The sequence below is a fragment of the Musa acuminata genome, chromosome BXJ3-4, assembly GCF_036884655.1.
Source record: "Musa acuminata AAA Group cultivar baxijiao chromosome BXJ3-4, Cavendish_Baxijiao_AAA, whole genome shotgun sequence".
In the NCBI taxonomy this organism is placed as follows: Eukaryota; Viridiplantae; Streptophyta; class Magnoliopsida; order Zingiberales; family Musaceae; genus Musa; species Musa acuminata.
The window spans coordinates 34704208-34729355 of NC_088352.1; the positions used below are offsets into that span (position 1 = coordinate 34704208).

A 25148-nucleotide genomic window follows, 5' to 3' on the forward strand; every position below is an offset into this window, starting at 1 on the left:
TCCTCCTTCCTTTCTCTTCATTCTTTCCTTTTCCCCTCTTCTTCTTCCTCTGTTCTTCTTCTGTGATTTCCTCTTTCTTTTTCTTCTTTTCTCTCTCTCTTTTAATTCTTCTCTCCCACACGCTCCCACACTTTCTTTCTCTTTTCCTCACAAAGGTGCACAACACTTTTGTAATTTAGTCCCTGTTCATCATAAATTTAGGAATATTACACTTGTAATTGATTTGGAAGACAGTGTTCTCCAAACGTAGTAGAAATTCTCACATTTTTAGCTATTCAGCAATCTCCAATTTCAATTATCAATGAGGAAAATAGTGGTAGCCAATTTGGAAGAGCAGATAGAGATGTTCGTTTTATTGTTGTTTTGACGCCTTCTCTCCACCGAACGTATTGCTGGGCATATAAGCTTCATGCTAAGTTCCAAGATTCCAGCTAAAGATAGCTAGCTGCAAGAGGTGGTCAAAAAGGAGGCATACATGAGAGCTTGTTTGAACATTACATCGTGCGGAGTGCAGCACTACATCGAGTTCTGTAATCTGCAAATGGTGTCACAACTCGGATGAAATAGTATCGATTTGGAAGATTCACACGTCTCGGCTGAATACAACAAAAGTATACCTGATTTCGATGTCTCTGTTCTTCTCCAAATCCTGTGGACTCGAGCTAATAATACCTGTGGTTTCAAACCAAAGTCGAAGCAATCGACTAAAGCAAACTACCGATGAGTAAGAAGAGCAAGTGACGAATGAGAAGCTCAGATGTCACTCATAGCTCGAGCTCGAGGAGTGTTGTCGTCGTGGCAGCAAAAAGATGAGGTTGGTAATGGAGCAGAGCGATGGGGCTCAGTCCTCGGTCGCTGGCTTGCAGCAAAACCGGGTGCTGAAGAAGAGCAAGAGAGGTCCATGTGGTCTCGGCCAATTCAAGATCCAAAACCCCATCTGCAGATCCAGCATCATCTGCCCCACAGTGCATCAGGAGTTGCAAGTGACAGCTCTTCTTCACATGGCCTCGACTCAGCTCGAAACGAGCTTTCCCTCCCTCTTCTTTCTCACTCTTGCTGTCAGCTGCTGAGCTGCATCTTTTGTCCCAATAGCCACAAAACATGAGAAGGAGCTGCTGCTGCTGTTAATTAATGATCATGTTCATTCCATTTATTCTTGCTCTGCTACCTATCTGATCCTCCAGTGGGGTGTCGTGATGGCACAATGCATGATGGTGATGTTGATTCTGACAGTGAAGTTGTAATATCTCAAAAGAGGATTTCCACAACTCTGTGGACAGGCTGCCATGATCAGTTTAGAGGATGGATGCTTTTTTTACTGTGAACTGTGTGGCTGACAGCTAGAGATGTTTTGTCGAATGAAATCACCAACATCATCGGCAAAGATTTAGCAGGAAAAGAAATTCTCAACATGTTTGGCATGCAATATAAACAAGTGATTGATGATATTTTGCTCCACCAAACTGTCAAAATGAGTTAGATTTGCTCTGATATTTCTCGATATAAATATTTTCCGCAGCAACAAAAGTGGATTTCTGTATCTTCTTGTGCAACTATAATGCACTCTCATAAAAATGATATGAATTCTCGTTAATATTTTTATTAATATTAAGGTTGTAAACCAACCCCCTGACAGCAAGAGCATGCCACTTGCTGTGACATCTTTTTCTGGGTATATATTACTATAAAGAAATCATCTGCCACCTGCCATATAGAACTTGAGTGGGCGAGAGAGAGAGAAAAAGAAAGAGCATATTTTGGTGCTATATTGACACATCCCAAGCACCCGAATCCCTTGGCCGGCCCCTTTGCTTCCGTCGACTGAGGCCCCGGCGGCCTGCTCTCCTCATCTCCCCCGCCGTCCTCCTCCCTCCTCGATCAGGTCTACCCTGCTCCGCTTCTTGAAGAGACCCTGTAAATGATGCTTGGCTGTGTGTATGTCTGTGGATCTTTCTTTCTGCTGCTACTTCCTTGTGCTGTGGTTGCTGCTGGCAAGTGTGCAAGCTTGCTTTCATACTGCATGGTGGCTTACATTTATGGTCAAAATCTCACCTTTTTCTCCATTCGTCATTGTCGATCGGCTTTTGTTAGATCTTATAAGTTCCTCAACTTTTGTGTGTGGATCGTTCTGCTACTACTTCTTTGTGATGTAGTTGTCGTTAGCAACCGGGTGATATTTCTTTTTTGCTCCATAGTGCCTTGCAATATCGTCAAAATTGCAACTTTGTTTCGCTTGTCATAGTTATTCCAGTTTTGTTAGATCTTCTGATGTTTTTTATTTTGCCATGCAAAAAACAGTTCTTTTCCTTTTCTCTCTTTTTCCAGCATAATTTCTTCTTTTTTTTTTTTTTTTTTTTTTTCTCTTACTGCCTTGATTAAGTAAGCATTTCCTGTTCTCTGTGCATTCACTCCCTTATGTGCATTGTTCAGTAAGTTTTGTTTTGTTTGTTTGGTTTTCTTTTAGAAGTTGATTTCTCGGTATGATGTCAGTTTCAAGTCATTGCTCAGATTTTTAGATTAAAAATACTGTTGTTTAACTTTCTAGTAGAATGTCGGTTTAATTTTTAAAGATGGTTTCTGCTTCCATTGTTGTGCATTCATAAGTGACTACCTGTTGGTGTCAGTTTCAAGTCATTGCTCAGATTAAACATACTGTTGTTAACTTTCCAGTAGGTCTAATTTTTAAAAATGTTTTCTGCTTCCATTGCTATGCAATCATAAGTGACTGCATGTCGGTATCTCAACTCATTGCTCAGATTTTTAGATTAAGAACACTGTTTGTTAACTTTCTAGCATAACATCATCCAATTTTTCACAGTTGTTTTCTGCTTCCCTTGCTGTGCAATAATAAATGACTGATCCAAGCGATGCAGCCACTTAGGTGACTATCTTTAATCTGACTGGTGCTTGTCCGAAATTTTTGTCATGCTGCATGAGGTTGGACTATGAACCATCAGGATCATTGAGCATTGGACCTTCTCAACCCAACATTCTCTCAATTTGTTGCTTATCTTTGACCCTGTAGTTGGGGGTGCTTAATTTTCCATGGTTGTTGCTGACATGTGGTCGGTCCTAATGATTATCCAAAACAATTACAAAGATCTAGCATATATTAGCAAAAAATGACTTGATTTCTTGTTTCTGTCTTCTCTTTGTTCGTGAAACATCAGCGTTTGTACCTCTCTTCTGTTTTGAAGAATTTTGTATTTTTATACGTTGGGCTCTATTGCCCCTAGCAATATCAGTGGCAAGTTTATTACTCTGAGTTACCGGTCTGCTTATCCTTCAATGTTAGACTATAGCATCTCCATTTTATGAGATGAGCACTCTCTCTATATAATGTATATTTATCTAGTACAAGCCTTGCCCTGGGTTGGTTTGAAAATAATTTCAAATTGTTTTCATATATCCAGATCTCCATCTCATTCATCGTGCTGTATAAAGATGTGGATTAGGTTTATGACTACATGCTGTCAATGCATGAATCTGTGTCTTTCTGACCTTTATACACACATCACTCTTCAACTTGTTTAACAATTACGTTTGTGGAGTCAAGTTGGGTACATGGTAGTGGGAGTCAAGTACACCAAGCTACCTGATCACAAATGTTGCAGAAAATGAAACAGTTTGTTGATCATTTTGTTTTGCCAAATTTCAGGTACCAATCATGTCTGATCTGCAAGCACCTCTACGACCCAAAAGAAAGAAAGTCTTGGTGGATTATCTGGTCCGGTTCCGATGGATTGTTGTCATCTTTGTTGTGCTTCCAGTCTCTTGCTTTATCTATTTCAAACTATTTCTGGGCGATGTGAAATCCGCAATGAAATCTGAAAAGCGTCGCCAGAAGGAACATGAAGAGAACGTGAAGAAAGTTGTAAATCGCCTCAAGCAGAGAGATCCCCAGAAAGATGGTCTTGTGTGCACGGCCAGGAAACCATATATTGCTGTTGGCATGCGTAATGTTGATTATAAACGCGCAAGACATTTTGAAGTTGATCTCTCTGCATTCAGAAACATTCTCGAGGTTGATAAAGAGCGAATGGTTGCTAAGGTGGAGCCACTTGTTAATATGGGCCAGATAACTAGATATACAGTTCCTATGAATCTTGCACTTGCCGTCGTTGCAGAGCTTGACGATCTCACTGTTGGTGGACTGATTAATGGTTATGGCATCGAGGGGAGCTCACACATTTATGGGCTCTTTTCCGACACAGTTGTTGCCATGGAAGTTGTCCTTGCGGATGGCCAAGTAGTGAGGTGCACAAAGGATAATGAATACTCTGACCTTTTCTATGGAATCCCTTGGTCGCAGGGAACTCTCGGTCTCCTAGTTTCTGCTGAGATAAAACTAATACCCATTAAGGAATATATGAGGCTTACCTATACCCCATACCGTGGAACCCTGAAGGAACTTGCACAGGCTTATGCGGATTCTTTTGCACCCAGAGATGGAGATCCGTCGAAGGTTCCAGACTTTGTTGAGGGAATGATCTATAATCCAACGGAGGCTGTGCACATGACTGGGAGATATGCCTCTAAAGAAGAAGCGAAGAAGAAGGGTAATGTCATCAACAACGTAGGGTGGTGGTTTAAACCTTGGTTTTACCAGCACGCGCAGACAGCACTCAAGAAGGGTGAGTTTGTGGAGTACATACCCACTAGAGAGTATTACCATAGGCACACGAGATGTTTATATTGGGAAGGTAAGCTGATCCTGCCATTTGGAGACCAGTGGTGGTTCAGATGGTTTTTGGGCTGGTTGATGCCTCCGAAGGTTTCTTTGCTCAAGGCCACTCAAGGTGAATCAGTCAGGAACTACTACCATGATATGCATGTGATCCAGGATCTCTTGGTTCCTCTGTACAAAGTTGGAGATGCTCTAGAATATTGTCACAATGAAATGGAGGTAATTATCCATGACTTAGTAACATGGTATGGAATTTTGCTAATATGCATTTGTTTAAGTTGGATTTAGTACTTGCAATGATTCTAAAATATTGCCAACCATGGACAATATATGAACTAGAAATTTCGTGTCATGCTATAGATCAACTTGCATTGATGGAACATTAACAGTTCAAGTTACCATTTAGTGATGCCTGCTACATATAATTGATAAAGAGTTGGCCTTCATTTGTTGCCATTCAGGTTTATCCGATATGGCTCTGTCCACATCGGTTGTTCAAGCTTCCTGTGAAAACCATGGTGTACCCAGAACCAGGCTTCGAGCATCATCACCGACAGGGAGACACGAGCTATGCTCAAATGTTCACGGACATCGGGGTGTACTATGCGCCAGGTCCTGTGCTCCGCGGCGAGGAGTTCAACGGTGCCGAAGCTGTCCGCAACCTCGAGGAATGGTTGATCCAGAACCACGGGTTCCAGCCGCAGTATGCCGTCTCCGAGCTCACCGAGAAGAACTTCTGGCGGATGTTTGATGGATCGCAATACGAGCACTGCCGCAAGAAATATGGGGCGATCGGGACCTTTATGAGTGTCTACTACAAGTCCAAGAAGGGGAAGAAGACAGAGAAGGAGGTGCAGGAAGCCGAGGCCGAGATCCTCGAACCGGCCTACGCAGAAGAAGTTTAGCCTCTGACCAACTTGAGGATTTCAGAATCAGCATAACCTCTTGGAGTCCCGATGAACTTTTTGTGTGTGACCACTTGTGTGCTTGGCTATTTGCTGCTGTACTGTCTGTTGTAGTTGAACTTGTTTAACTCTTAGGGTTGCCCATGTTTGACTATGCTGTCTTCAATTTCTCTACCAACTATTATTACGTGACTTGTTGTTTATAGTGTGCATTCTGCATGCCCAGATGGGATGAGGCTGTTAAGCTGTGGAATTGGAATGGATTGAGTTAAGAACTTGGAAGAACATGCTGAAAGAGACAGGACATGAACCCTAATTGTTCATCAAGAAAAAGAAAATAACATTTGAAAAGCAGTAATTAGGAGAGAAACAAATTCTGGAACCATTTTACAACCAAACTTTAATTGATAATAATATTTTTTAAATGCATTATTTTAATGATATATGCTAATGAAAATTGAATTGTTATATATAAATGTGTTAAATTTAAACAATATTTAATAATCCTTATCTAAAGTGATTAATTGCGATTTTTTTTATGAATCTTAACGTGAGATCTTCGTATTTGGAGGGATTCGAGAGAGATGCTACATCAAACATTTTAAGAACGAAAACATAATTATTTGTAAGAGGGTAAACAGGCAAAAGTTTCCGTAAATTATCATTATTATTATTGTTATTATTATCATCGTTCTTAGGAAGGAGATGGGCGGGAGGAGCCGTGGAGACGACGGAGCCGAGCGACCGACGCGCCGTGACTCGCGCCCTTTGCACGCCCTTTACCCGACACGGCCTGAGTCAAACCCGATCGACTCGGCCCGCATCCCACACCTTCCCCAACCCCACCTCGGTATGCGCCGTCGTCCTCCACACCCCCCCGCCGTTCCCCACCTCCGATCTCACTGGCCCCACCCTCCCCTTCTCCACGTGGCATATGGCCCACAGGAACCGTGGTAGGTAGTGCTCGAAAGTCAATTTGAGGGCAGTCAAAAACTATTCCGAACAACTCGATCTAACTCAAACGTAAACATTGCTTCTTACTTGTCCTCTTAATCGCTTAACAGATCTAATTAAACTTCCAGCATAGATATATGTAAAGATTAACTTAATCCAGCATTGACTTCTAGACAATTGCAGGGTTTTAAGCCGTCAACTTCCGTAAGACTTCTTTGTTTTCTGACTTGGTATTAGTATACAGTGGGGGCAGGAAACCTGTTGTAGCCGACAAAATTGCCTAATTCCCTGTTAACTCGGTCTCACTATAGAAACATGAGGGGCCCTCAAGTCCTCCTTGGGCTTCACTCCTTCAACACCATGTTCTCTTATATATGATGCTCCCACTGAAGCCTCTCAGTTTCCTCTTCCCTGGTTCTGTCAATGGAGGAGTAGTGGAAGGATTAGACAAAGCAGTACACCCTTCCATATCTCCTCCTTTCTCTCTGATTTCTCTCTGGTTTGCTATAGTTTTCCATGTCTTCTTAGAGGAAACACTGCCGTCACTTCACGTCGATCCCATGCGAGACTGCATTTAATGCCGCCGTCTACAAATACTCTTTGATCGTCGAACTCTCAGACTCGGCAAAACATGTCTTCTGTTGCTCTTTTCTTCCTCCTCCTGTCAGCTCTTTCTATCACCGCATGCAGTGCTCGACATCTGAGGATGACTACCAAAGATTCAGACAGTTCATATTATATATCCAACGAGGTTGGTGCAACTCCGTTTACACTATCAAGTACCAAGGCTTCTTATCGTTGTTTGAGATGCCATTAATCTCATTCTCTTGTTTAGGCTTTTCCGAAGGGGATCGTTCTTGATGAGTCTCCAGTCCAGGCAAGGACACCTCAATCATCCTCATCCAAAGGTGTTGCAGATGATCTGAGAGAAGACGTCGAGGGGAAGAAGGGTGCAGTTGTGTCAGGTGCTGTTCCAAACCCGTCACTTGTTGACGCTTCATGGCGTGTGCCTGGTCGTGGACTGGAGGAGCACCCTGGGTTTCATGTGGATTATGCTGAACCAAGGACCCATCCTCCATCACACAACTGATACACCCCACTCCAATGCCACACTCTCCCCTCCTTTTTGTAAGCTTTGAACTTTGTTCCCACAAAAACCGAGATAGAAACAAGTAGTGGAGTCCTACTCTTCTTCAAATATATACACATCTGATAAGCCTCACATTAGTTAGATTATACTGGCTATATGCGTTTTGTTTGCTGCAGTGGCTTAGACATCTTGTCTTTGTGCATTGGATTGCACTTGAATGATAGATGAGAACTCCTTGAATTATCTCGACCATCTTGCCTACATCTTTCTACATGTAACATGGATATTTCAGGATTCCTAACAGCGATAGATTGTGCAGGAAGAGAGGTTCCAATGCCTTCCTTTCATGCTGGGCTGCCTCAAACAACAAAATCAAAGGTAAATGAGAAAGTCGTTTGCCAATCATGGATGGGTCTGGAGAAAATAAGTACTTAGAATGCTTGCAGTTATGGAACCAATAGCTAATTATAGCATAGAGGATATGGTCACTCATGGTCTATTCCTGCACCGTCTCCTCCTCATTGAGGGTTCAAGATCACATGGATACTAATTGCCTGCACCTGCTTCATGCATTCCTCGAATTGTATGAGATTCAAGGTGGTAATCTGTGTATTCTTCTGTAGGCGAGGCTGGAGAAGCGAGTGCGAGCATTGCGAGCGAGCGAGTACAACGAAGAATACGTAGGATCCAATGAGACGGGAGTTCTCACCGACGTATCTTCAATGGACTATCCAAGAGCTCAACGAGGACCGTCGATTCACAATAAGTAGGAAGCTTTCAGAAATTTGATCTTCCTCGATGTTTCCCAAATGGAGATGTAACGCGACGTTGTCGAGCTCTCTACATGCATCATACTCTTACAACGTTGTCATGAAATATATACAGAATAGAAGATGTACTACTCCAGAAATTGCTGCATGATGTGGTCGTCAGGCGAAACCCATTGTGTTGTTTCCCCTTCTCAGAGTCTAAACAATGCAAATTACTTATTGTCTTGACCTAAATTTTATGATTTAAGACAGGAAGGTTTGATGTGGAAAAAGATCATATTTTGCTTAATTATGACTCATATTAATCAACTGAACTATCATTGATACACCCTACAATTGGGCTCGGAATCGCAAAGATGACATTTTGCGGCCCATGATACATACACCGCAGGTGCGTCCGCCAACGAACCCGACCCGAAAATTCATATTCGGATCCACTTTTGGATCCGACGCTTTTATCGGTTTCATTTTTGGTGTAGTTCCGATCCGATATGGCACTGTAACCATCGAAGCGAACCGCCCACGGTTTTCGAGTCTTCGCGATTGCCCCATGGCTTAACGGAAGAAAGCTCGAGGGAGTGAGAGAGGAGGGAGAAACGGCCGGGAGATTGAGCGGCGTGGCATCCCGCATCATGGGCGACAACGGCGTCGCCGCCCGATCCGCCGCCTCCGCACTTCGGTCGCGCTCCGGCATGGTTTGGGACAACGGCACCCCTTATCCGGAGCCCTGCATAGATCGCCTCGCTCCCACCGTCGGAAAGGTACACCCATCCTCCTGAAATTAGGATTTTGTTTCTGGTTTTCTTTGGATGAGTAATATAATGTGAGAATGGAGTCATACGTGATTCTCTGGGTTCTGGGATTTTAATCGGTACGAAGCGTTGGCGTGGCTGTGCTGAGCTTCTTCGCGTCGCTCGGTTTGCTGGCCGTGTGGAATGACAAAGCGTCCAAGATACCCTTAGTAAGTCCTCTCGCTTTTCTTGAATCTCAATGTTCTCTATATCGAACATCGATGCCCTGTTTTGAATTTTGCTTCTTTTCGTCGATTAGGTCACCTCAAGCACCAGAATCTTTTGTTTTTACTGTATCATGATTGCCATTAATCTTTCATTAAGAAGCTTAGGGACTACGTGTGTCTTCCAAAGTTTCAGCGATACTCCTACTTCATCAGGATGACTTCCAACTATAAACGAATATTTGTAATATTTGAAGAATTGTACAAGTGCTGATAGCCTTTATGATTCCTACGGTTCCACGAGCAGCATAGTATTCCTGTGTACAGCTAATTCATCTCCATATCATATACTCTTGAAGAAAGATTCACGCACTATGTTGTTCAAAGTTCATACTTCGTTACATTGGAAAGCAGTGAAGGGAAAGAATAGCAGAACAGACCATTCCACATAGAACACCATCAGGGCCAAATTGGGGTTGTCCTTGTAGTTCCTTCAGGTGGCTTGTAAAGATTTCATCAAGGAGCTGAAATTTTTTTTGTATGACATCACATATATAAGGCAGGACATATATATGTGAGGCTATTTCTGGAAATAAAAAGGGGTTTCTTTTGTAAGCCAAATATAGTTCGCAGCAGGAACTTGGTTGAGATTACAAGCCAACTGAACTAAGAGCACAAGGTTTTTGCACATAAGAGCTTAGTTTCGTGTTACTTTATCAGTTTATTTTTTAAAACCAAATTAGATTATACTCTCAGTTAACTTAAGCACCTAATAAAAAAAATAGAAATAAGGTTTTGTCCTCTAAAACTGGATATGTTTTGAAGTTACAAGTTTTTCGCAAATGTCAAATAAATTGGACGGGTCATTATGTAAAACAGGCATCACATATTTACATTTGTTTATGATTTGGATGAAACTTGTCCTGATGCTTTATTAGTCAATTCCATCACACAAATACAATTAGTAGTTTTCTCATCATATGGTCGATCATTGTTGTCATGTTGTTCCAAGCAGTCTGTTTGGGTGGTTGGTTGTTACCTCCTAGGTAGGATATGCACCTCAAGATGCCTAGGCCATAGATGGTAGATCATTAGTGTTTTTGGGAAGTTTCTTGGGTAGTTGGTTGACCACCTAGGTAGTGATCACTCCTTCAGACTAGTTGTTTGAATGGTTGAGTTATCACCTAGGTGTCAAATGTGCACTGGGACATCTAGGTGTTACATAGTTGGTCATTGGTGTTAGAGGTAGTTGCATGGTGGTTGGTTACGCCTAGGTAATAAATCTGTCTTAGGGTGCCTAGGCAACATACAATTTGTCATTTTTATTATGGCCAATTTCTTGGGTGCTTGGTCGACCACGTGTCATTCAGAGGCTCAAAGTGTTCGATCCGCATCTACATGTGAAGACACAGATGCATGTATATATTATTATACATGTTCCCTGATCATTGGAGTGCATAATGCAAAATGCAAGCTTTTGGACACTCTTGTCTTCTCGCAAAATTGCTTATGTAGTAGGTAAGTATGCATTGTGACACCTTGGTGATACATGGCTGTTCGTTATTGTATGAGCAGTGGCACAGGTTGTAGGGATGCCTATGCAGTAAATGAGTCTTAGGATGCATTGGAGATACAATTGATCATATTGTCATGAGCATACATTGTCATATTCTTGGGTTGTTGGATACCACTTACGTAGCGTACATTCCACATGCTTAGGATATTGATTTCAATATTGGCATGTGTATGTTGTTAGACATATTCCACTATTATGGGAGTGTACAATGTTAATTTTAACTTTAGACACTCATGTGTCATTGTGGTTGGATCTTAAACAGAAGCCTAGTGCACTATTATGTGAGTGTACAATGTTCCAGCTTTGAAATTTCCAACCTCTGCTGATACTCTGACTTGATTGTTGTCCTAGTGCAATTGGCCTTATTAGATCATGTTAGTTTTTGAGTCGATGTGTCCATTGAGAAGGAAGAGAGATAAGGGTGATGATATGATACAGGATACATGTTTTGATACCAAATCTGATTCTGACATGTAATAATAGGAATACACTTTTCATTCATTCATTTGTTAATCTTTCTGATTATAATATCTTTTGGCTCTTTTTATAAACCTCTTAAGTACATGAAATAAAAAGGAAAACTGTGAAAATAAGAAAATTACATCAAGATAAATCTATCAAAAAAGTTTTTTTTTCTGGGGAAGATGAATTTTCAAATTTTTGTTGGCAAATAATTTTATTCATTAATAAGATATTTGATTGATAAGCTTTCTTTTTTGTAAAATGTTTGATCATGATGAAATTTATTTATAGGCCACTTCTCATTTCTGTTATGTAATTAGCAACCAAGCTTAAAATTTGTCTCCTTCCTTTTTTGTCTGGCTTTCTTTCTTTTTTATTCTCTTTAAGATATATTGGTAACTAATGAGATCCCCCCCTAAATAAATAAATTTATTTAAAAAGAATAATAAATAAAAAAAGTTCAGCATTAGGATGAGAAATCACCTTGTTTGTATTCTAGGAAGGAGATACCTTGTCTGTCATTTGAGAAAAATGTGTCTCATTTATTGTGGGTGATCAATATTTATAGTCAACTTTGGGGCTTGTTGTCCCCAAAGACTGTGTGGCAATGCATATACTAGTTAATAGCAATTCTTCTACGTGATATTGTGAGTTTGAGATGTTCTTACTTAGGACCACGAAGAAGGCAACAGATGATGGTTGCTCCTTTTCTCTAATGGCAAGCCTAGGTGTAACAGTAAGGTAACTCTTTTGCTACCTGAATGATCAGGTTTGAGTTTGCTTGCAAACTAGGTTTCTTCTCCCCCTAGTTGAACCAAATTCATTTTGGTAGCTCATTAAAATCACTTGTCGATTTGCCTGGAACAGGTTGAGGTTGTAAAATAATTGACTTTAAGCCTGTTGTTACCAAAGATTAAGTAGTATTGCAATTACTTGTTAATAACAGTGCTTCCATGTGATTTTGTGTTTGAGGTGACCTGAGAAGTGTGCCACAATCAAATTCTGCCAATATGACTGTTCAATATATGCAGCTTCACCCTTCCAAGTAGAAAAGATGTTTTCATTACTTGAACCTCGGTAACAAAGAGTAACCTTACTGTGGTGCCAGGGCTCGTCCTTTAGGACTTAAATAGAACTCACATGTAGAATTGATCATGCATCCTTTTGACAATATAGTGACTAGAACCTATTTTTATTCCTTTTAGAGCTGACAAGGAGGGGCTTTAGATTTGGTATCACTTGTTACAAGTAAACTATCACAAGTATCAAAAGTTGGTACACCTGAAGCTCTATGAGTCTGTGTGTTTGTGCATAAATCTACCATATACAGCATGGATACCAACAATTTTATTGAAGGATAGATCAGATAGGACCAATGAAAATGCATGAACATGCTTCTAAAGCATTACGATCTATGCTACCATTATATTCCTCTTAGCAGGCATGCATCGTTGCAATAAATTAGTCAAATGATAGGGTTAATTATATATTATTCCTTATAGTTAATTATGATTAGCATTCCGGTCCCTATAATTTAAAAAATAGTATTGTAGTTCTTACACTTACGAAATTGAAACATTTAACCTCAATTCTTATCATGTAAACATACTCTTATAAAAAAATGTGTATAAAAGTGTTGAGATAATATGGGTGGGATATTTTAATTGGTGCTTTCATTCCTTTCTCAGGTTAGATCAAATGCGACAATCAGAATGCCATACATGAATCTCATGTTCCTTGCAGATCTACATGATTAAAAGATACACTAAATGCTTGCACAAAATGGTGCATTATCACTACTACATCAACCAGACCAAAGAGAAATCACACGTCTGCGAGCAGCAAATTCTCTTCTTTAACCCCAAAAGATGAATCTTTGCTTCGTAGAATACCAACTGCTTTCTAGAGCTACTTTGTGGTCATAGCAGCAGCAAAAACTAGAAGTGAGCAAGACCTGGAGTTGAGATTGGGCGAGTAGATGTTGCGGGTGAGCAGGTTGGAAAGAGGAGGGGAGGCGAAAATCAACTAGGGCGAGAAGTTTATAAAAAATTAATAATTAAAAAGATAATAAAATTATATTTTTATCTTTTTCTTTTATGTCCTTTTCGCACGTGATAACACGTGTGATTTTTTCCGTTGATGAAGTTAATGATGCAAGGAGAATTATGGTTAAATATTTCACTTTTATTGGTGTAGGAATTCTATTGCTACTTTTTAAAGTATAGGGATCGTAATACTAATCATGATTAACTACAGGGGTAATCTATAATTACCCCGAAATGATATGATCTTTGAATGCAAGATCTTAAACCATTTTGTGTGTTCCGTCTTGTTTTAAGTAACTTTCTTTCAACAAGTGCTAATGAAATCTTGAAGTTCTTTGGTTGGTAAATAGATGTGTCATTATCTATATCAGATCTGACTCATTGGCAGCATCAACTTATGGGTCGTGTGACTCACCGTGGGATGTCAGTCTTGTTGTATTAGTTATTGTGTAAATCAATATTATTGATCTGTTGCTTGGATGTTAACAACAGCAAGCACCTAATGGTCCATGCAACTGCAGGATTCTTCACATTTCAAGAGGCAAATTGTAATAATCTTTTGAGACTGAGTTCCCTGATCGTGTCAAACATCCTACTACGTATGTTGTTGTTTCAGAACTTTTCATGTGGTGATCAAGAGTCTAGATTATTTGGCCAATAAGAGTTCCACTAATTAACTTTTGATATGATGCTGGATTGGGAGTCCCCCAGTGCCAATATATTTCAGTGATTTGCAACAATGCTAAAGAACTTGGATATTATCTCCAATGACCATTCTTGAAGCAAAACTCTTTGGCATCAGTTTGCATGCTTGATCTCTTTGCATATAAACTAGGTTGTGAAAGAACTCATAATTCATGATTAGTTTGATAACTGACTACAAGATGGATCAGTTTTTAAGAGCTATGGGATGTAAGTGATTGAACTAATTCCAAACCCAAAAAAGAAATTGAGATAAGGCTTTCTCTAAATAAAGCTTCTAAGCTGACATTCTTACAGCCATATGTATATTATAAATTTCACAGTGAAGCCTTTGAAAGAAACATACATGCTCCTCTTTTTATTCCTCCAAACTCATAAACTTGGAATGTTAAATTCTTCTTTGCAAGAATCAAAATATAGGGAATCTGCATGAGTTAACATCCGTCTCTCTTTTTTACACAGACAAAACTGACACCACTCAAATAATTTTCTAATCCATCAGCCATGTAAGAGGGGGAGGATTAAGGAGAATGAAGTCTGGTTGGTAATATAAATGTCACAAACCATAAATATGATATTTTTCATTCTTAAACGACCTATATCAACTGTAAGAACATGCAAGTGTTGTGTCCAACGAGTCGAAGAACTCGTTAATCTCGATGAATAGCGAGTTTCACCGAGCATCGTAACGCTTTGGTCATTGCCCTTCCCTAGATTGTGTTATAGAGGAGAGTTTCACGTAGAAATAGTTTTATCTTTTTCACCACTTTTGCATAATTAGAGACGCACATGACATGCACAGGTAGCAAGCTTCCCTGACGACGATGAGACCACTACCAACCAAGGTGGGGATGACGAGGCAGACAACAATATCGTTGCCAGCCAGGGCGGGGATGATGGAGCAATAGGCGAGCAACGAACGAGCAAGTGTGGCGAGTGAGGGGGCAAGCGACGGGCGTTGGAAAGAGGAGGGGAGAAGGAAATCAAAAAAACCTTATATAAAATTAATAATTTAAAAAATAATAAATTATATTTTTATTCTTTTTCATTCGCATCTTTTTTGAACTGTGATAACATTTGCGATTTTTTGTGTGAAAGAAGTTAATAACGTAAAGAGAATTGAGATCAAATATTTCACATGTAAGAATTCTAATACTACTTTCAAAATATAGATATTATAATATTATTAATTATAGAAGATAATATATAATTATTCACATCTTTTCTCTTCCTTTTATTATTGGGCATGTTGGACTACTCCATCTGAAATTGTGGATCTTATGCAGGATTATTATTATTCATTACATCAACCTGACCTTTTTAAAACAGACACTAAATGCATGCCAGTTCAATACATTGATGGACCTCGGCTCGTTTGCAAGGTTGTCGTCCACCACTCCATCCCACTGCATCACAACTGACGGAGACCTCTCATTTGCAAGATCGTCCATTCCGTTAACTGGGTCATTCATGCGTGCATGCAAACCGGATCGACATCGATCTACTTGTCGCCATGCATCACGGGGTGGTTTCAAGGAACCATGCACAGGGCAGCAAAATAACAACTCGATTCATAAGCTGTGGTGGTGTCACGAGAGTCGTACGACCCCATTTAATAACCTCGTTGGGGATTGCTTCCAAGTCCCTATGCCGGTGCCAACCCTCGGCTTTTCTGTTGTTCACACCGGTGGGGTCCTCCCCATGTGGAGCCCGTTTATATATCTTCAGATAATTCCGGATCAACCATCGAATTAGTCTGTGTTGTTTGTTGATTGGATTACCAACGATTTTGTCTTCAATTGATGTGTCACGTCGATCACCGTCGGCCACTGCGACATATCTGCTCTACCATGCAGCAAAGGAAAGATACATATGATCAAGAGGTCAGACGAGCATTTCCAAGAAACAATCTTTAGGATAGTAATTTTCACACGTACGTTGATGGTGACTGCACGAAGATTTTCCAAAGTTTTATCTTTAGATTGTACAGTAAGTACTTGAAGAATGCGCATCGAACGCATGCAGGATCATCATATTCTTCGTGAGAGTTGGCCGATATAAACATTTGTTGTTTATTTCACTTGTAGGGGGCAAAAACTATAGACTTCGTAGTATTGAGTAGGGTTACGTTTTAGTCTAAATATTGTGGGGATAATCACTATTATCTACAACAACATATATATAAAAAGTCTTTGATGATGATCTCACGATCATGTATGCTTGCTTACCGCCCTGTATGTTGTTTGTATCGATACAGAAAATGAGCTGGAAAAGTCAAATAATGCTTGCTGTAAACCTTTACGTACACACGGGTGTTTCCCACTGCTGCTACATGTATGGCCAAAGCACGGTGAAATAAATAGTTGTTACTGGGAGCTTCACACGTATCGATATGTATGTTGCTAAGTAGAAGTTGAGGTTGTAATACGTGACATGAGATACAGCATGAAGATCGAGGGTGACATGTAGCATTGTATAACGCAAAGACTCTCTCTATTTTCGTAGTTTAAGTTTCAGAATTTAATAAGAGCCACGTGATTTCCATGTCTATTACTGATGAAGATGCAAAGACTAAACGAACAAGAAGAAGAAGCAAGCACTTACTGGTGTTCACTGCCGCATGAGAGGTAGGTAACAAGTCGACATGCAACTTGCTTCCTTCGGATCACCAGAATGATTGCCAGCTAAAACTCCTTGCCCATCCATTTCATCATCCACATGGCTTCCTTTGTCATCTTCCCCTGCAACAGCTGCACCAAGCATTAAGTAACCTACACATGCAGCAGCTTCTTCTCTATAAATACCTCGGCACTCCACCTCCAAGCAATCCATCACAACCACTTGCAAGTGTTCCTAGTGAGTTGTTTCTGAGAAGCCATGGCGTCCAAAGCCTCAGCTTCGCTTGGCCTCTTTTTTGCCCTCAACCTCCTCTTCTTCGCACTCACCAGTGCCTGCGGCACCACCTGCCCCACGCCCACCCCGAAGCCGTCCTACGGTAAATGCCCCATCGACACCCTGAAACTGGCCGCCTGCGCCAACGTGCTCAACGGCCTCATCACCATCGGCATCGGCAAGTTCCCCAAGCAGCCATGCGAGTGCTGTACTCTCATCGGCGGCCTCCTCGACCTCGAGGCCGCCGTCTGCCTTTGCACCGCCCTCAAGGCCAACATCCTCGGCATCAACCTCAACGTCCCCATCGACCTCAGCCTGCTCCTCAACTACTGTGGCAAGAACGTCCCCAAGGAGTTCCAGTGCCCTTGAGCCCGTCACCCATCGTCTCCGTCATCTCTATATCCTTTCCGTTCATGTGAAGGTCGTCAAGTATGGTGTTCGACGCGCGTGTTAGTTATCTCTCTATTCTACGGGAGAATTTGGTTTGCTTTCGATGTTTCAAGATATATGATGGTGAGTAAGTGTTGGTGTATTAATGTACTTGTTATTCTTTGTTAATTCCAAGGTTGTGCAATAATATATTTGTTGGGACAATGCGTCATTAATCGAGTCACCAAAAAAAAAAAAATATATATATATATATATATATATATATATATATATATATATATATATATGTGTGTATATGTATATGTATATATATATATAAGCCAGTCGAATAGCTCTTCTCCATCTCATACTTCGTACTCAGCACATTCTCCCGTTTGGAACATAATCTGGACTTGGAAACCCCATGATTCATTTTGAGCCAACAAGAGGGAGTGCTAAATCCGGTATCAATTCAATTGAAGAAATGGACAACTTGAATTCTATTGGTGAGACTATTTTAGTATGATATATTCCATGTTGATTGAAAATGACATATGGCTTTATGGAAATATAATAATAAAAAAGGACGAAGCTAAACTATATGACTGGAAGGGCTCCTGAATTGTACATAAATAGCTACACACAATTCCTGTCACGAGTCCTAGTTCAGGTTGGCCTCAGGAAACTTGTTTTTCCGCTCCTCATTCACACAAATATAATAAAACACTACGCTGTCCTCACTCAACAACATGATGCGATTGCGTGGACTCCTTAAGAATCCCATGACCATGATGGGAGTTGGAATAAAATTAATGGTATTTATTAATCGAATTGGAGTTTCTCAAGCATTGCTTAATAAGTTTTAGGAATGAGAACCTTTTTTTACCTTTACAAGAATATTTGTCTATTTCGAGGTTGAGATGCATGCCATATAAAAGAGGGTGGATACAAACCAAACCCAACAAGAATATTGTTAAGATAGAGGATTCAGCTAGTGACCTTACAAAAATTACATTCGAGACATACCAAAAAGATATCCATCCAATATTTAAGTAAATAAAGATTTAAAAATTCAAAAATTAAAATATATGCTTTTCTCATATGGGTTAGAGGATACATAAAATCATGGGAATTAAAGTGGACAGTTAATTCAGAAGATAGTTACATAAAATCTTCGATCATCAATTAATGTTACAATTATAACATAATAGATCATATTGACCTTAGGATTCTTGACTAACATCCTTATCACATACGATGATGTGCAAACAAATTGCCTAGGTGTTCCAATCAAACTTGTGAAAGGATATATATATATATATATATATATATATATATATATATATATATATATATATATAAAAGATTCTTGGTCTTCCAATCAAAAGCTCTCTAATCATTATATATGATGTCATAATCAATTAATGATTTGTTATGGATTATTTTCACTAAGTGATTATTAAGGAATTGGGTTACATAGTATCGACATGGGTTTGCCATCTAAATACATTATTAAGCCCTTGGTTTGTGATAGTGGCCAATTACATCCATAAGGAACTACTACACCTTAAGTCAAATGTTTTCAGACCCTCATCATGTTCTTCAGCTGTCACTGCGAAAAGGACATGCATTGTGGCTCATGTGAATGACAAGTGGAATTATTTCTAACATTATGCTCCGCTTGAATCAGGATACAACAATACAGTAACTTGTTTTTATCTGTTTATTTCTTGCAACCTCATTGATCATTAACATTGCTGTCTTGTGGCACAGCTGGGTGAGATGTGATATCAGAAAAGACATCAAAAAACAAGCAACACAGAAACTTGCAATTGCACCAATGTCATGCATCTTCTATCTGGAACCCTAAGTGTATGCCCTTGAACTACAGATTTGCCTTCACTTAGCATGATCTGAACCCTAAAACCTTTACTTCTCCCTGGTAAAAGAAATGAGAATAATTAGTCATAACTTGGTTTATGTTCTTCTTCATTTTATCTTTAAATTAAAATACAAGAAAATAAATCCTCCACAGATAGTTAATGATTTAGTCAGTATTTGTTAGCTGAAGGCACGCATTGTCCCAAACAATTGCACAAGCTTTGAATTAAGAAAGAATCAACAATGGATGACACCAAGCAGCAAGGTTGCATCACATCAACACCTCCTCACTGGCTCTCTTGCTTTGCTGCTGGCTCAACCCCACAAGCAAACCAAAGAAGCTCCAATGGAGCCACAAACAAACATACAATACGCGAGAAGTACTCTCACAAGCAAGCATGCACTACGGGAACAGACGACAGAGATGACAGGGAGGCTCAAGGGCACTGGAACTCCTTGGGGACCTTCTTGCCGCAGTAGTTGAGGAGCAAGCTGAGGTTGATGGGGAGGTTGAGGTGGATGCCCAGGATATTGGCCTTGAGAGCGGTGCACAGGCAGACGGCGGCCTCGAGGTCAAGGAGGCCGTCGACGAGAGTACAGCACTCGCACGGCTGCTTCGGGAACTTGCCGACGCCGACTGTGATCAGGCCATTGAGCACGTTGGCGCAGGCGGCCAGTTTCAGGGTGTCGACGGGGCATTTGCCGTAGGATGGGCGTGGGGTGGGCTTCGGTGTAGGTGTGGGGCAACTGGTGCCACAGGCAGTGGTGAGGGCAAAGAAGAGGAGATTGAGGGTGAGGAAGAGGGCAACTGATGCTGAGGCTTTGGACGCCATGGCTAGCTTCTGCTACCGAGGCACCCAAGTAGACTACTCTTACTACCAAGTGCTTGTGATGGGCATACTTATGCGCGAAGGTGAAGTATATATAGCCTAAGAAGCTCTATGAGGAGTCAGGCAGTCCAGTTGTCGAGGATAAAGATGACAAGAGAAGCCATGTGAAGGATGAGATCGGTGGCCAAAGCTTGTTAGCTGGCAATGGCGTGGATAGTTCAGAGGAAGCCAAGCTGCTTGGTAGACTTATTTCATGCTCGTTCTACTTGAACATGGTCACCTCCTGTTGCATGGGTTTCCCTTTGCAGATTCATCAATGATCAACATTGTTTTCTGCCACAGCATGATTTAAGATGGCCAAAACGAATACTTTGGTGCGTAAATCCAACAAGAACTTGATTCCGTATCATCTTTGCACAAGAAAAATGAAAGAATAGAAACAATGGCATCATTTATGTGGATCCCATCCATCATGTGGGATCTGAACAATACAAGAACATAATGAATGTGTTGTTACCTCTATAATAAGAAACCAAAAGTTAAATGACCACCTCATTATATGTGATGGTTTCTGACGGGGAAAACCTTATAAGATAGACTATGTTTACACAATTAACTTGAGATAGCATGAAAATGCTTCACATTTGATCAGTATAATCGAAGTTTACTACAACAACAATAACATGCCATGATATTTCTAACCATTTTGAGATGATTTTATTTTTCAAGCGATAAATAACGAAGGTGAAATTCGAGTTCAAGGCCTTGCGATTGTCAAAATCTTCACCGGTTAAGTTTACTTATACCTTACCTTCAAAAATATATCGAATGAGATTTAAAACCATGACCCTTTAGTACACAACTATCAAACTAATAATTAAGGTGTATAAGAATTTTGGCAAAATTATATTAGAGTTTTTGCTTACTATAAGATTTTGATTTAGCCCCACATTTGAAGTGGGTTAAGAATTAAATTTAATCATAAGAAACTGAAGATATACTACTATTAAGTTTGGTTTAAGCATTTTAGATTAGTGATTTAGTTTGGTTAAATGCTACTATCATCATTAGGTTATATCTCATAAACATAGATTTTGATTGAGCTTAAACATTTTAAATTTATGTGAGCTTAAGAAGTGATAGTGATGCTAAGCATATATAATATTTTCTTCCTCTACATATCCTTCTTACCCTCTGTCGATAATACTTATTGAGTATATTTTCTCAGATTAAAAAATAATAAAATATACAATATAGCAGAAATGAGGGGCAAAAGAAGTGTGGGAAGTCAATCATGTCCGACACATCAATCAATAGCAACGCAAGTCTAACTATATCCTTTACCAAGGCCAAATATTTGTGAAAAAAGTGTATAGATGAATTTAGCTTTGCGGTAAGAGTCAAACTCTATGTCTCAACCAAGTTAGATTCTATAAAAGGACTAATCAAGATCTAATTTAGCTATAGCACAAGTTAGATTCTCTAAATCCTAGCTCACTATTGGGCTAATTAGCTCATATTCACGTATAAAAATGATGAGAATAAAAAAGATAAAAATAATAATTTTACTATCTTTTAAATTATTAATTTCATATAAATCTTTCTTTCCTCTTCGGCTCAAACTCGAGAGGCTTTCATAGAAAGTGTTTGGCGTACTGACAACATGGATATTCACCATTGTTGATACATTCAAGCTCAAGGTGAAGCCAGGAAAGACGTACCTCTTGTGCCTAACCAACGTTGCAGTCAATGAGGAGCTCTTCTTTAGTATCACCAACCATTCCGTCACCATCGTCGATGTTGATGCCATCTATGTGAAGCCCTTCGATGCCGAGACTATCCTGATTTCATCGGGCCAGACGACCAACATCCTCCTCTATGCCAAGCCTCCTTACCCCAACGCCACCATCTTCATGATGGCTAAGCATTATGCCTCTGGATCCGGCACGTTCGACAACTCCATGGTCGCCGTCGTGCTTGAGTACCAAAAGCCCCATGGTTCATCCATCATCAGCTTTGATAAGAACCTCCCGCTCTACAAGCCCCATGGTTCAATGACACTTCCTCTGCCGCAAACTTCACCGGCAAATTATGTAATCTAGCGATAACTCTATTTCCTGCGAGTGTGTCGACACTTCTACTTCATGGTCGGGCTCGGGACGAGATCGTGTCCAAAGAACCAGACGTGCCAAGGGCCCAACAACACCAAGTTCGTGGCCACCCACGACGGCTCTCCTCTATGCACAATTCACCGGGAAGTCCAACGACGTCTACACCCCGACCTTCCCTGTCGTCGCCCTAATGCCATTCAACTATAGAGCTCTGCCAAACAACACGATGGTGAGTAATGGGACCAAGCTTGTGCTACTTCTGTTCAACACCGATGTCAAGTTGGTGATGCAGGACACGAGCGTTCTAGGGGTGGAGAGCCATAATTTGCACCTCCATGCCGATAACTTCATCATCGAGCAAGGGTTCGACAACTACGATCCGATGAATGACCCTGCCAAGCTTAACTTGGTGGATTTGGTGGAGAGGAACACCATCGACATTCCGATCAGTGGTTGGGTGGTCAACAGATTCTTAGCCGACAATCCAGATCTGTTTCGACTAGAATGCATATTCTCTTGATCGAAAGTGCTGAGAATTGAAGGGGAGGGAACCGATAAAAAGTTTATGTGAAAGCCTCTCGAACCGGAGCCGGAGAGGAAGAAAGATTTCTATAAAATTAATAATTTAAAAGATAATAAAATTATTTTTTTATCTTCTCATTCACATTATTTTTGTATATAATAACACATGTAATTTTTTCCATCAACAAAATTGATGATGTGAGGAGAATTAGGATTAAATATTTTACTTTCTAGTAAATGTAGATATCCCAATATTACTTTTTAAACTATAGAGATCGGGATGTTAATTATAACTATTTACAAAAGGTAATATGTAATTAGATCCTCTACCGCTAACGTTTGTCTCACATTCAACCATTAGAAGTGAGATCCAATAAATAGATACTATGATTAACTTAGATTTAATTTATATATATATATATATAATGATAAGTAATTTTAGGGTTAGATTAATATTTTTATCATTTAAGATAATAAGAAGTTTAATAAATAATTAAATTGAGAAATTAATATTATCCATAAGTCATAAATTATATATATTAGACTTATTAGGGATAATATTAAAAAAAAATTGATTAGGTTTTCTACTTAAAAGGGCCCTATCTTTTTTCTTTTTTTTTCTATTTGGCCTTGCATGCGTGAAGTCATCCACTACCACACTATTACAGTGGATGTAGAGAGATTTGGATTGTTATATTAGAGTTATATGAGCCTAAATGCTCATGAAAGATTTATCTTATATATATATATATATATATATATATATATATTATAATAATATTTGAGCATGAGACATATTTGTATTTGGTTTTGGACTTAGGCTTATATGAGTTCTGAAAAGGGATGATATGCATGCATATTAAAATACATATGATAGAAAATTTTGAAACAAACATATGTTTATATTCTATGAATCTCTAACTACTATGATATTCATGCGATATTTATCTTCATCCTATTGATATTTATTCAATGGTGGATACTTATTTTAATCTTATGAATCCTTAACAACTTCTTTTACTGATAGAGAGATGCGATTCTTATTTAAGGGATATTCATCCTTATAAAAGTTTTGTAAACCCTCACATTTTAGCGATCACGAATGAACGAATCAAGAGTTGAGTGTTCATAATTATCAAGAATATTAGGTGAGAGGCTTGAGTGAGAAGAGAATCCTCAAGAGAGAGATCCTACCCTATCCATTCTTTCCCTTTCCCTCCTCCCCATCACCTGACTTTATCTTCAACCGTTACATTCATGATAACTACCACACAATGCATGAACATTTCTACCATGCCATTCGCTTGACCACTGTTTCACCGTCCAATGCCAATAACATTATATCATTTTCAATTGTGTTAAGAGTTATTTGTGAGAAAAATATTTCCTGCCCTCAAAGGTTGAGTAATGTATTAATTTGAAAAACAGGATTGATGTAAACCTTTATTATATCTTATTTAAGACTAGCTTTAGACATACTTCATTTTCGACTTTTCACGTAGAATGAGTATTTTAACCTCTCTTAGTTTTCTTTGTCTAATTATTTTATATTTATTTATTTAAATTTATTAAATTATTATTCAAACTAATTAAAATATAATCAAGTTATGATTATGTAGATAAATTAATATCTTTATTACTACCCCTTGTCTTTCTCAAACTTGTTGACCTTATCACCTTTGATGACCCCTTGTCTTTCTTAGATGAAAAGAAAGATCAATAAAGAAAGGATACGATAGGATTTATTTTGCTTTTGATTTAATAAGTAGTGTATTTTTCTTTCATTTTTTCTTCTGGTTAAACCTAAAATACAACTGTGGCTAATCCTCTCACGAACATCTCATCCCGTGCTCGATTGCATTTCTCTTCTCTTTAGCTTTTTGCTGTTGATTTTTGGCCTGTTTTGTTGACGAAGAATTAATTGCCTTCCTTGTGCCGTTAACTCTACACCGGTGCTTAGATTCCGGCGTCTGCTGCTTCCTCCACTATTGCATGCTAATTTTGACACCAGAAAACAAAAGAGAAAACACGAATGTACAACAAAGGAGAAGAATTCTTATCATCATATGAAGCATACGGGACACTTGGAATTGTGCAAGACGTTGATGTTGACTAAACAAAGATAGATATTACCTCTTTATTGCAATTTGTAAGATCATAACCCCACAATGTTTGTTGGGAAAAGATTACATCTTTATTGCATTTGTATGATCATAACCCCACAGTTTCGGCTGGGAAAAAAGCCGAGACGTTGATGTTGACTGGGAAAAGAGACCCATAGGTCCTTCGTCCTCATCCATCAAAATACTTACAAGGAGGTGATGATGGTTACTCCATGAAATCATCCATGTCTAACTTCCCATAGACCCAACAAGGAACTCGGTGAACGTGTCCTTT

General features: G+C 39.5%; 3 protein-coding genes, 1 long non-coding RNA gene and 1 pseudogene across 5 annotated transcripts; 4 read left to right on the top strand and 1 right to left on the bottom strand.

Annotated features, from left to right (window-relative positions):
* The first annotated feature begins 1723 nt into the window (after positions 1 to 1723).
* Positions 1724 to 5795, top strand: LOC135635634 (delta(24)-sterol reductase-like). Of its 2 annotated transcripts, none has more exons than XM_065146852.1 (3): positions 1724 to 1882; positions 3659 to 4906; positions 5149 to 5795. In XM_065146852.1, exons 2-3 carry the CDS (start codon positions 3668 to 3670, stop codon positions 5590 to 5592), a joined length of 1683 nt encoding a protein of 560 aa, XP_065002924.1. In that variant the 5' UTR covers positions 1724 to 1882; positions 3659 to 3667; the 3' UTR covers positions 5593 to 5795. The 2 variants fall into 2 exon arrangements, with proteins under 2 accessions (XP_065002924.1, XP_065002923.1); XM_065146851.1 differs by lacking the exon at positions 1724 to 1882 and adding an exon at positions 1903 to 2039.
* A 3129-nt stretch (positions 5796 to 8924) lies between these two features.
* On the top strand, positions 8925 to 9982 carry LOC103983602 (uncharacterized). The gene is made up of 3 exons (XR_010495456.1): positions 8925 to 9167; positions 9286 to 9367; positions 9457 to 9982. It is a non-coding gene; the product is annotated as an uncharacterized LOC103983602 (long non-coding RNA).
* A 6981-nt stretch (positions 9983 to 16963) lies between these two features.
* LOC135635376 (14 kDa proline-rich protein DC2.15-like) lies at positions 16964 to 17639 on the top strand. Its single transcript, XM_065146408.1, has one exon. The coding sequence runs from the start codon at positions 17024 to 17026 to the stop codon at positions 17405 to 17407; it is 384 nt and encodes a 127-aa protein (XP_065002480.1). The 5' UTR covers positions 16964 to 17023; the 3' UTR covers positions 17408 to 17639.
* Positions 17640 to 19485: 1846 nt separating this feature from the next.
* LOC135635374 (14 kDa proline-rich protein DC2.15-like) lies at positions 19486 to 20190 on the bottom strand. Its single transcript, XM_065146407.1, has one exon. It carries the CDS (start codon positions 20119 to 20121, stop codon positions 19726 to 19728), a length of 396 nt encoding a protein of 131 aa, XP_065002479.1. The 5' UTR covers positions 20122 to 20190; the 3' UTR covers positions 19486 to 19725.
* Positions 20191 to 20322: 132 nt separating this feature from the next.
* Positions 20323 to 22749, top strand: LOC103988879 (laccase-4-like; annotated as a pseudogene).
* The last annotated feature ends 2399 nt before the right edge of the window (positions 22750 to 25148 follow it).